General features: G+C 36.2%; 1 protein-coding gene across 1 annotated transcript in view; it reads right to left on the bottom strand.

Moving 5' to 3' along the window:
- Positions 1–13,349, bottom strand: part of LOC148955194 (cubilin-like) — a 232,136-nt gene that overhangs the window by 79,753 nt on the left and 139,034 nt on the right. The window contains exons 8-9 of the mRNA XM_089106517.1: positions 10,232–10,465; positions 3,422–3,621 (exon numbers count right to left, since the gene is read on the bottom strand). Of these exons, the coding sequence (XP_088962643.1) occupies positions 3,422–3,621; positions 10,232–10,465 (434 nt within the window). The remainder of the gene's footprint in view (positions 1–3,421; positions 3,622–10,231; positions 10,466–13,349) is intronic.

Below are 13,349 nucleotides of genomic sequence, written 5' to 3' on the forward strand. Positions count from 1 at the left end.
CTGTCCGAGCGGGGCCATGGAAGTTCTACAAAAAAATCAGAGCTGATGTTGAGTCATTGCCAAGGGCCTAGGATTTGTTTATTCTCGGCCATTCTAGAATCAGGGACGAAGTTATAGGACTCGAAAATTCCACTGCCTCGTACGAGGATATTCAAACTAAGTGGGTATGTTTGTACTACAATAGGAATAGGACAGGTAAGAGAGTTTCAACTACAATCTGGTCCAGGAATTAAAGATATAAAGCAATAAATTCGAATGGATTTCTTTTCTTTTGCTCGGGCGGCCTTCTTCCATTCCTTTCTTGGTGCTCTTTTCTTGGTGCCTACGTTAGAACTTGTTTTGAGTATGCATGTCCAGCTTGGCATCCGGGTTTGACGAAAGATCAATCAGATAGAATTGAGATGATACAAAAAAGAGCAGTAAAAATTATACTTGGACTTAACTACTCAACATATGATGATGCACTAAACAACTCAACTTGAATTCACTTGATAGTCATAAACTCGAGTTTACATATTGGTTTGGACTAAATTGTTTGAATTCCCAACTCATCGTGGTCTACTACCCGACCCCGAGAGCCCCCTACTGAAGGACCAGTCACTAGACTCCGATAAATAAAAATAATTGTCCACAGTTATTGACTTACCTAGCCTCTTGTAATGAGAGATATTGCAAATCATTTGTCCCTTATTTTACTCGGAATTTTAATAGTGTAACCGTAACAAATATTTAATGTTTGATGCAGTTTATTTCAGTTATTTGCCTGTGAGTGCTTTTAAATGTACCAACCATTTATATATTTGATATTCTGATATATTCTGTATAAAGTTTATACACTAAAGTCTATACTATAAATGTTCACTATTTTAACTGTAAAAATTGATTCTTGACAAATATTAATTTTTTATTTAATCATTCTATTTTATTGACCTTACTTGAAAACTTTAATTTATTGACTTGTTGCCTTAATTTTTCGTGTTGCTATTTATTTATTTTTTTTATCCTTGTTTTGGGTCTCTTTTTTATATCATGACATACTTATGTTAGCTCCAGCTATTGTAGTGAATAAAATATATTCTATTCTATTTTCTATATATATTTCCTTACAGATGCGGAGGATGAATACGAGTAAACGAGACGCATGTCTCAGAAGAAGAAAGCAGGGGGACTCAACAGTCAGCGTGCCGTGGAGCTTTTTTTCGAGCTGCCAGATGGCAACGTTTCTGACCTAGAAGAGCCAGAGAAATCAGAGGGCGAAGACGAATGGCTCCCTAACATGGATGACAGTGAATTGCTTTACAAAGGAATGAGACCTCTCATTCCTTTGTAAACCTAGTTGATGAAGTAGCTGAAGGTAAGGAAATTTGTGAACCTGCACCACCTTTTCTCGAAAGTAACTTGCTGGAGGGGACGTCAGAAGATCAGTCAGAGGACACGAACAGTCGTTCGCCATATCGATGGAGATATAAGGATTACTAGCCATACTTAGATGGAAATGTACCACACGAGTCTCACGTCGGTGTTGCCCCAGAACCGTTGCCCAGTCCTTACGACTACTTCAGCTCTTACTTCACTGAAGAAGTTTATGAAACCATCGCGTTTGAAACAAACAGATATTGTAATTCGAAACCGATTCGCGCTGGTCGCTCTTTCAAACCTGTGACAGCATCTGAAGTAAAAGTATTTGTCCATCGTCCTCTACACAGGGTATTTCGCCTTCCAAGCTACAAACTTTACTGGGACAGAGACCTGAAGTATGATTTCATAGCATCCAAAATGTTTCGGTATCGCTTTCAGTTCCTACTTGTCAACCTGCACTTCGTTGGCAACTTAACAAGCAAGCCAGTGGACGATCCAGAACACGACAGGCTTTTCAAGATAAGACCGATGATCAAAGTTATCCTTCAAGCCATGAGGCAGCTTGAGCCCGAAAAGCGTCACAGTGTAGATGAGCAGGTCATAGGCTGCTCACACATGAAGCGGTACTTACCTGCTAAGCCGAACAAGTAGGGATTCAAATTTTTCACTTGAGCTGGAGCTAGAAGGATAGTCTACGACTTCGAAACTTACAAGGGTCGTGGTACCATAGCTCCTGGAGACTTCGGACTCGGTTGTTTGATCGTGCTAAAGTTGATCAAAGACTTACCACCAAAGAAAGGCTTCAACATTTATTTTGACAACTGGAAAGCGAGCACGCCACTAGTCGTTCACTTGAAGTTGATCGGATATGATTGTGTGGCAACACTCAGAAAAGACTGAGTCAAAGGTTGTACGCTCATCGACGAGAAAGACTTAAAAAAAACGAAGAGGAGCAACTGATTGGAGAGTCGAGACGGTGTCGCCGTAGTCCATTGGTTCGATAATAAACCATTACTCTAGCATCAACCTATTGTGCAGTCGAGCCTAGGGATACTTGTCTGAGGTGAGACTCCTCAAATAAACTCGAATCAAGGTGATGCGTCCTGTAATCGTCAAAGAATACAACAAGTATATGGGCGGCGTCGATTTGTCAGATATGTTGACTGCCTTGTACAGAACACAAATGCGGTCAATTAGATGGTACATGAGAATCTTCTACTACCTTGTCGACATTTCGATTGTCAATTCTTGGCTGTTGTAAACAAGGCACTTCAGCGAAGTAGGAACAAGGTCCATGCCATTGCTCCACTTGCGTGCCAGATTGCCTATGAGCTTGACTTCTCGCCGGTTAAAAAACGCCCAGGTCGTCCGTCCTCCGAAGATCCCAGTGCTCCTGTTGCGAAGCGAACCAACTCTCCAAACATCACTGCTGCCCCAGCTTCTATCAGTCAGGATGGCCAGGGAGACTTTCCAAAGATGGATAAGAAACAGCTTCGCTGCAGAGTCTGCAAGAAAAAGACTCGCACGAGATGTATGAAATGTATAGACTTGCCGCTGTGTTTGCAAGTCGAAAGGAACTGTTTCCTTGTTTATTACAGTTAAATTTGTGCTTTTTTTTTCCTTTGGTTTTATTAAAACATATCTGAACAAGAGTTACTTGATATTTCCCTTCGGAAGAGTTTGAAAGTGCTGAAGGGTTTTCATAGAAATATGCTCAAATTGAAAGAAAACCGTACTCAACGAAGGACGAATGTCCTCACACGAGGACAATATGTGTCTTCGTTATTTCTTGTCCTAGAGCAATTCTGACGATAGATTCAGAATATGCGTTTTTTTACGCCAGAAGATTCTTTTAAATAATTTTTGTCTTCCGTATATCTTAATTCAATACTCATTGAATTGGTTTGAAGCTTCACTCATTGAATGAGTTGTTTGATAGAGGCAAAAAAAAAAACAATGCCTTATGTTTTTTTTTGTTAGATTTTTAAAACAAGGCACAACACAAATTTGGTGGGGAAACATTTTTAGTTCATGTGTTGCTAAAGGCCATATTGGAATTTACCTGTTGAAAACGAATATTTTGCCTTAAATCCAGATCCTTGAGAAGGACCACTGGCAAATATAACTACAAGACGAGGTCCATCTGACGATGTTGTTTCTGGTAATTCTTTCCCACAAAATTCGTCATCACCTTTATCGTAGGCTTGTGTCGCTTCTTGCCCCTTCAGAAATAGACGGACGAAGCCACCTTCTTCACTGCAGCTAAAAGAAAATTCATATAAATATAATTCCCAATCTAGGATTTAGCAGAAACAGTTTGTCGTTAAGTTTGGTATAAAAATATTCAGCAAAAAGAATCCGAAAGTCCTGCTTCAGAAGAATGACCTTGGTAAACTTTATCAATATTTCATATTAGTTTTTCAATAAACAATAAACAACATCATTTGCAGATTGATTAAGTTGCAGATTAACCAGTGTGCGACTGAGCCTCGAGCCTTTTTCTTAAGCTAAATTTTGCCTGATACTCCTTGAGTAAGCCTAACTGTTTTTGATAAAGAATATTATATTTATAGTCTCTAGCACTAAGTAGAAAAGGAATGGGCGAAGTTTCCACTGTAGTGTAACACAAGTCTCTATTGTTTCTCCTCATCTCAATTATCGCTATTTTTTCTGCTCTAAAATTAGAAATTTGACTAAATTAGTCACAATAAGTAAAACTTATAAAATCAAGGCTCACGTTGGGATATAGTTTGTGAGTTCTGAAGATTCGTTTTTAACCGTAAGTGGAGTATGGTAGCCAGAGCAAAGTACCAGCTACAACTTCTTTTAAGGCTAACCACATTTTTTTTCAAGGATAGGATGGACTTAGTTTGGGTCATTTTATTTTATGAAGCAATGTTGTATCTACATAACTCTTATATTTCATGTAATCATCAGCTATCCATACAGCTGATGATTATACAACTGCCAAGACAGGATTTACATAATAAAGTAATCAATGGTAATGTGATTAAGTAAGAATACCGAATACTGAGTTATCGATGGTCCGTAACCCTGTCCTCACTACTACAGATAATCACGAGTAAGATACAATACAAACATATTTCATGTAATCATCAGCTATCCATATAGCTGATGATTATACAACTGCCAAGACAGGATTTACATAATAAAGTAATCAATGGTAATGTGATTAAGTAAGAATACCGAATACTGAGTTATCGATGGTCCATAACCCTGTCCTCACTACTACAGATAATCACGAGTAAGATACAAACAAATAAACAATAAAGCCAAAAAAGCTATACAACGCAATATTCGACAGTACATAATTAATATAACAACATAAATATTATTTCTTTGCCCCTATGTAAAAAAAGACAAAATTTAAATTACTTCCCTTTCTATATCACTTCAGAACACGTGTACAAACCTGAAAGATCGTCCTTTTAAAGTCGTCTGTAGTATTCTTTGAGGATTTAGGATCCTCAAATCCTTAATCCATCTGGGCTACAAAATGATCCCAACCTGAGGCCAGGCTTTTTAATTCAAATACCCTTTTTTATTTTTTGGAAGTAGACAGTTCAATCGATTGCAAAGCCACGCCCCAAGCATCTTAGCTGGCAAACCTAATCCAAAATCATGTAATTAAAACAAAAGACCTCTTTAGCATGGGCATAAGACTTCAACGTCTCTAACCTTCTTACTTGCCGAATCCAAATCTGTTTTATCTTGTCTTCCATAATACTCCTAAACCAATCCATTAGCCACTCATTATTCTCCGACGGCCCTTTCCCCTCATTTTAAATATAAGATAATCCTCCTCCATCAGATAACGTCTTTATTTGATCAAGCAACGATATTTTTCGTTTCTGCTGTAGCATCTACAAAGAAGCTGCAGTTGTTAACTTGGGCTCTGGGAGGTTTGCTACATTAAGCCAGTATCACTGTATCAGTATCACTTGAGCTCAGCTTTCGAGCAGAGCACTCGTATTAGGATTATATCAAACAGTTCGTGGTAACGAACTGTAAGTAAGGAGCGACCCGGCTCAATGGGAACCGAAACACTAAAAACCGGAATTTTGATACGAATAGATGCATCAAAAGAATCAGATTTTAATTCTAATTTCAAAAATATAAGTTTCATCAAGTTTAATCTTACCCATCAAAAGTTACGCGCTTGAAAAAATTTGGCTAATTTTCGAAAAAAGGGGGAAAGATCCCCTAAAAGTTATAGAACTTTAATGAAAATCACACGATCATATTCAGCGTATCAGAGAACCCTACTGTAGAGGTTTCAAGCTCCTATCTACAAAAATGTGGAATTTTCCATTTTTTGGCAGGAAAAAGATCACGGATGCTTGTTTATTTGTTTTTTTTTCCAATGGGTCATCGTATTGATCCATGGTCATAGAATATCCTAAGACGGTTCCTTGAAATGGAAATTAAAATTTCTAGTGCCGTTTTTAAGTGACAAAAAAAATAGAGGGCAACTAGGCTCCCTCCCACGCTCATTTTTTTCTCAAAGTCACCCAATTAAAATTTTTAGATATTCATTTCGTTCAACATAGTCGAAAATCTGATAAATATGTCTTTTAGAATGACTTACTCCCCCACAGTTCCCAGGGGAAGGGCTGCAAGTTATGAACTTTGCCCATTGCTTACATATTGTATTGGTTATTGGGAAGTATACAGACATTTTCAGGAAGGAATTTTTTCTGGTGGAGGGGGGGGATGGAGGGGGGCTGGAGGAGGGGGTTACTCGGGAGAATCTTTCCGTGGAGGATGTTTCTTTGGGGTAAGGGACATTTCTATGAAGGAGGCGCTGGATTTCCAAGCATTATTTAAAAAACGATCAGAAATTAAATAAAAAAAAAAATAAGTTTTTTCAACTGAAAGTAAGAAGCAACATTAGAACTTAAAACGAACAGAAATTATAACGTGTGTAAGAGGGGGTCGCCCCCAAGTCAATACCACGCTCTTTACGCTACAGTTTTTTTTTTTAGTGATTTCAAAAGAGCTATCTATTCTAATTAACCGGCCTTTGTGATTCAGGGGTTTGTGAATCAATTTTTTTTTTACTTTTAACGTAAAGAGCGTGGTATTGACTGAGGGGAGAACCCCCTCATATACGTAATAACTTATACGTAATAAAAAAAAACAATAAAAAAAACAAGCGATACGGCTCAATAGTAATCGAAACTTTTAAAAACGGAATTTTGATGTCAATAAATGTATCAAAAGAATGGACTTATAAGATAAAATAAGATAAGATATACATTTATTAAAAAAGAAAACAAACACTATTCGCCTTTCGCCTGCCAAGAAAGGCAATAAGCTTGAAAGGGCAAGCGAGGTTATCACTCTCAGCTAATTAAAACAACATTCATACGTTGCTACTCAACACACAAGAAACTTATCTGATGAAGGAATAAAGGAAAAAATAGAGAAAGAGGAAAAGACAAGAAGTAGATAGAAAAAAAAAACAAAAACAAAAAAAGCAAAGTGAATCAGGGAAATACATTAAATAGAATGACAACCTGGAGTGGGCTTGACACCAAATTCACTCACGAGATAAAAGAAAATTCTTTGCCCGTGACTTGAAAGCCGGAAGACTAGGCGCATTTTTCACACACTTGGGTAATATATTCCAAACATGGGGACCATAATGGCGAATCACAAAAGATGCCCTAGTGGTGCTCCTAAACTCAGGATTTAAGTTATCAGCTTTTCTTGTATTATTATCATGACGGTCTCTATTAAAAGTAAAAAGATTTTCAAAAGCAGGGGTGAGCAGCTGATTCAAATATTTATACGAGAAAATCGCGACTTGGTAATCTCGAATTTGGGATACATCCATTAACTTATTCTTTTTAAAATGCTCATGAGCAGGAACCTCATCAGAATCATCAAATTCAGATAATAAATTTACAGCTCTATTCTGAAGTTTTTGTACTCTTTTGAAACATGTTACAAAATTACTTGCCCATAAAGAGCATCCGTAGCTAATATATGGGTAAAATATAGAAAAATAAATCATTTTCAGGATCTTTTTTGGGACTAGATTTCTAATTCTTCGCATCACCCCAAGGCCTCTGCTTAATTTTTCAGCTATTGCACTTGAATGGTTTTTCCACGACAGGTTTTCATCAATTAAAAACCCCAAATACTTCGTTGTTGCTACTCTCTTTATCACATTTTCTTGAACCGTGATATGGTCATTTCCAACACTAGACGAAAGTCTAGAAAATATCATGAAAGAAGTTTTAGAAAAGTTTAGGGTTAACATATTTTGCTGAGAAAAAGTTATAAATTCAGAAACTGCATTATGAATTTTATTATATAAAACATCAAGTGAAGGCGCTGCCAGAAAGAGCAAAGTGTCATCTGCAAACAGGATAACACCAGCCTCTGACAGGTAGTGTTTCACTCGATCAATGAAAATAGTGAAAAGTATAGGTCCCAGGATTGACCCTTGTGAGACCCCGCACTCTGTTTTCTTTTTTGAAGATAAAAATGACCCATTCTGAAATATCTGATACCGATTGCGTAGATACGATGAAAACAACTCCAGAATTGAACCCTTCACCCCAATCGAGTCAAGAGCTTGAATAAGCTCTGAGTGGTCCACCGTATCGAACACTTTTTTCATATCCAAAAACACAGCTGCGGGTATGAGACCTGCTTCAAATGCATCACTAATCCAATCAACCAATTTCAGAACTGCTATATCCGTAGATAGCCCTTTTCTGAACCCAAATTGACTTTCCATTAGAATTTTATTCTTTTCAATATAATAACTTAACTGGGCATGTACCCCTTTCTCATTTAACTTAGAGAAAAATGGGAGAATAGATATAGGTCTTCGATTCGATGGGTCATAGAAATTCAGATATGTCTTGAGAATCAGTAAGACGACCTCCTGTTGTCTCCATGACTCTCACCTCCTCCTTACTATGATATTTACCCAAAAGTTTATTTATTGTTTTCCATGTATTTTTCATATTCCCTTGATTTTCTTGAAAATCTTTTTGGAAAAAAGTTTCTGAGCATTCCGTTTTACTGAATTGAAAATATTCGAAAATCTTTTTAATTCTAAAAAATTATTATCTGAACGGTCCTTTCAATAATTGACATAAAATTAGTTTTTCTGCTTTATTGAAACTAGAATAGCTTTTGATATCCATGGTTTCTTAGGAAAATTTCTATTAGGGTTTATTCTTCGCAAGGGACATGTTTCATTCATTACATTCGTCACTATCTCACTGAATAGGTCATATGTAGTATTTGGAAACTTTTCCTTTATTACACGCGAGAAATTTGTTTCATCCATCATATTTGCAAAACTCTTAAGGTTTTTATTATTCATTTCACGGTAAAACGAAGCCCTTTCATTTCGTTTATTTTCCTTTGACTGATTCAGCTTTATTTTACTTATTAAAAGAAGGTGATCCGAGCCGTCGGACACAACCACATCTGCTTGGGATCTTTCAAGCAATCCACCATTAACGAAAAAATTATCGATTAAAGATGCCGAGAGATGCAAAATCCGAGTTGGAATAGTCACAAGAGGAAAACTATCATGTGACACCATCATATTAACAAAATCTGAGCTATTCGCTCTTTTTAGTAAATCTATATTAGAATCTCCCATCATAAATTTGTTTTTATTTTCATTATTAATTTTATCTATCAATGGTTCAAATTCATCAAGAAAAAAACTAATATCACATGACGGATTTTTGTAAATTAATCCCAAAATCAAGTTCCTTTCCCCTTCATTTTTTATTTCAATGAAAATGTTTTGATCCTACCTTCAAGCCACAGGGAAAGGTCATCCCAACCCAATATTGGGTACCTTCATTAATCAAAAGGCCTAGACCGCCCCGCTACATGGTTATCCGTTCTCTTCGCTCGCAAATATATCCTGGGAAAGAAAAATCACATGGCAGTGACTTGCTAGAAACAAATTTCTCACAAAGGCCTGCAATACGCGGTTTCTTATCTATTAAACTTAAAATCCCACAAAGAAGAATATGCCGTTCTTAGACATTGACAATTCCAGAAAACGATCGCTCTTTCTGCACTCGCAGGATTTGAATACTCATAAAGATTATTCGGATTCACATAATTACTTGGGTGACAATTCAACGATAAATTATCAATGCATTCATTATCCCCCGCAAGTGTGTCACGAGCTTGGCTTCCAAGAATAAACCGGTTTTTTCAAATTCATTCAAAGGGTCATCATATATATTTGCACTCATTGAAGAGGGTGACTACCTTTACGAAAAAAAAAAAAAAAAAAAAAAAAAAAAAAAAAAAAAAACATACTGATAGACAGAAAGAAGAAGGAAAAAGAAAGAGAGAAGAAAAGAAACAAAAAAACGTGAAAGGAACTGAAAATTTGGCTATAAAATACAAAAGGAAAAACACGCATCCAAGTAATTCAACAACACAATTTACACAACACAAAATTATATGGTCAGATTCGGCAAACAAACCACTTCAACCATAGCTCGAATTTTACGGATCTCTCCCACTGAGTTTTTTTCCAAAAATCGTCCTGTTATTCGACCAAACATTTGTGTTTCCAAGCTTACTCTTAGCCAAGTCAAGAATCTGCTTCTTTTTTTATGTTATGTACTCGGTGACAAAAATTCCCGACAGAGCAAGCTTTAACTTACATGAAAAAAATTTTCTTACAGTCTCAGCAGACTTGAACGCAACCAACACAGGCAAAGGACGCTTTTTTACATTTACAATGGTGTGCAAATCAGTATAATTTGCTCGAATTTTAAATACAGAAACTATTCTGTTAGAATAAAAATAATAAATTTGCAGTTTATCTGTAATCACATTCAATACACACTTAGAGATGGGAAGACCCCCACTATCGTCAACGCCATGAAATACGAGCTGATTCAGTCGTTTTTCCTGCTCTATATCATCAAGACGGGTTTCAAGCTGCTCAACCCTATTTTCCAGGGCTAGGTTCGCGTTTTGGAGAGCCCGTAGTTTGTTTTCAATCTCATCAAACTTAGTCGAATACTGAACGAGTATAGAGTCGTGAATCTGAGAAACGATATAGTCAACCATATTCGCACTATTTTACATTACAACTTTTTTACAAACTTCTTTTTCAATATCATTCCGGATATTGGATTTAAGTGTGTCCAAGTCCAATGAGAAAGAGTTTACTGAATTCACCGATGTATCTGGTAAACTCGAACCACTAATCTCAAGGTGCTTATGAGGAAAATCAGCTAATTCCGCAAAAGCGTTCGCAACGCCTAATTAACTTTTCCTCTTAGCCTCCTTTGAAATGCTAACAAAGTTCGAAAGCTGTGAGGCTGTTGTTGTCACGATTTCATGGCTTCCGTAACAAAATACAACGTAAGATATTTTATTGTTCTTGGCCTTAATTATGTCCAAAACTCGGCAGGGCCATGGTGGATAACTTCTGAATTTTGCTAGAACAACAGCATCCTTTGTGAACTGAACCATTGAAACGTATTATCAAAAAGGCAAAAAACTACACTTAGCTTTGAATAGGTAGGTCAACGTGAGCTTATGAATCACCTTATGATCGGTTCATCAGTCCAAATATCCAAAAAATTGTATCCAATTTCATTCAATATCAATATCAAGTTCATTAATTATGTCCAACAAATCATATCCAATTTCATTCAATAGGTCACTGTGCTTTTGTAGGTAACAGGTTTTAGATAATGTAATACAAATCACACACAGGTCCTTTCGCTTTGAACAACGAATGATAACTGATTGATACCTGAATGATAACTGAATGATAACTGAATGATAACGAATAATACTGATTCTAAATATATAAATTTTATTAAGTTTAGTATTACTCATCAAAGGCTACGAGCCCGAGAAAATTTACCTGATTTCTTAAAGAGGGGGGAAACATCCCTCTACAAGTGAAAGAATTTTGATGAAAATCCCACCATCAGATTTACCTTATCAAAAAACCCTAGTTCTTAGTTTCCAAGTTCATATCTATAAACCTCTACCACTTTGTATTTTTTGCCAGGAAAAAAATATACAAACATAGAAGATCGCTATGTAAGTTAAATTGTAAATTACATTACAATCAAATTTAGAGGCAGCCATTTAGCAAAAGAAAAGTAAAATTTTTATGCAAATTTTGTTTACTTATTCAATAACGGTGAGCCAAAATAAAAGCTGCATTAACTATAAAACGATCAGAAATTAAATAAAAAAAACAGTTTTTTAAACTGAAAGTAAGGAGCGACATTAAAACTTAAAACGAACAGAAATTATTACGTGTATGAAAGGGGCTGTCCCCTCCTCAACGCCTCGCTCTTTACGCTAAAGTTTGACTCTTTCTCACAACTTCATTTTTTAAAACAATAAAAAACTTTAGCGTAAAGAGCGAGGCGTTGAGGAGGGGACAGCCCCTTTCATATAAGGAATAATTTCTGTTCGTTTTAAGTTTTAATGTCGCTCCTTACTTTCAGTTTAAAAAACTTGTTTTTTTTATATTTAATCTCAGTTTAAACCTGACGGTGAAACTAGTTATTTTTCTTGAATTGAATACAAGAACTTGGCATGACTTTGGGTTAATTTATACGGACTAGCTTAAATTCCCCAGCTGTTCAAGAGCTACAAATTATGCTTGAAAAAGTAACGTTAATTTAGATTTAAGATGCCGAGAAAAAGGAAGATGGCAAAAAAAGTGAACAGAGGCAGCCTGCTAACATTTCCGTTTCAGACTCCTCTGTTTTGAATTCTTCAGTGGAGTCTCAGAAAGTTGAAGAGATCAGTATAAGATCACTGGCTGACAATGTATCAACGATTTTAACAGTTGTACAGTCTAATTCGACATTGTTACATGACCTGAGATTTTCTGTAAAAGCTATAGAATCTAGATTTGGTGTGCAGGAGGGGTCCAATAAAAAGCTGGCGGTATTAACGCCGAGAATGAGTGAGATTGAAAAAGAGACTAATACTGTAAAGAGTACAATATCCGCAATTCAGAAAGATAGTGCCCAATTGTCAAAAGAGTTGAGTGGAGTAAAAGAAAGCCTAATGAAAGTAGAAAGTAGGGAAAGGCAATATAACTTCATGATTTGGAACATGGGAGCAAACGATGAAAAAGAAGCAAAAACGGGGTTTGAGAACTTAATAACGAATGGTCTGGAAATGGCCCTGGACTTCAGATATGGTGTAAAATATATGAATAAAGAAAAGAAATACATAGTGATGGAGATAGAGAATTTGGAAACAAGAACCTTGATTTTGAAAAACGTGAAAAGATTAGAGAACAAAAAAGAAGTAATTTTTGTTTTTGAGGAAGAAATTATAGAGAGACCGATGGAGGAAGAGGACTACGAATTGTTGAAATCTGTCACCGAGGATGAAATAGTTAAGACCATGAAAAAATGAAGGGTAACTCAGCTCCTGGTTTAACTCAGCTCCTCAGATCCCAATACAAGTATGGAAATGGGCAAAAGCATGGGTCATCCAAATCATCGCTATAACATTTTCGTCCATTATCAACAACCCCCAATGGTCAAAGCAATGCAATACATCTCTCACCATAGCGTTATATAAAAAAGGAGATAGCATGGATCTCAGGAATGACCGTATGATCAGTTTGGGCAATGGCGTAAGCAAGCTTTTCGCAAAAGTGTTAGGGAATAGATTAGATAAGTGGCTAGAAAAATCACAGTAATTTATTGAAATGTAAGCAGGATTGCGTGAAAATTATAGTACTATAGATCAAATTCTTATTTTAATCAGTCTAATTAAGAAATATACCAGGAAAAAAGAGGATAAGTTGTTTGTGGCCTTTTTAGACTTAAAAGGTGTTTTCGATAGTTTAAATAGGGAAATTCTTATGCATTGTTTGATTAGTTTAGGATTATCGCTTCAGTTTGTGCGAATTTTAATGCAAATGTATTTGACGGTAAAGTTTGCTATGCGGGTTAGTAAGGAAATGC

Source organism: Artemia sp. Qi Xiang Cuo, chromosome 2 (genome assembly GCF_049724085.1).
Source record: "Artemia sp. Qi Xiang Cuo chromosome 2, ASM4972408v1, whole genome shotgun sequence".
Taxonomy (NCBI): domain Eukaryota; kingdom Metazoa; phylum Arthropoda; class Branchiopoda; order Anostraca; family Artemiidae; genus Artemia; species Artemia sp. Qi Xiang Cuo.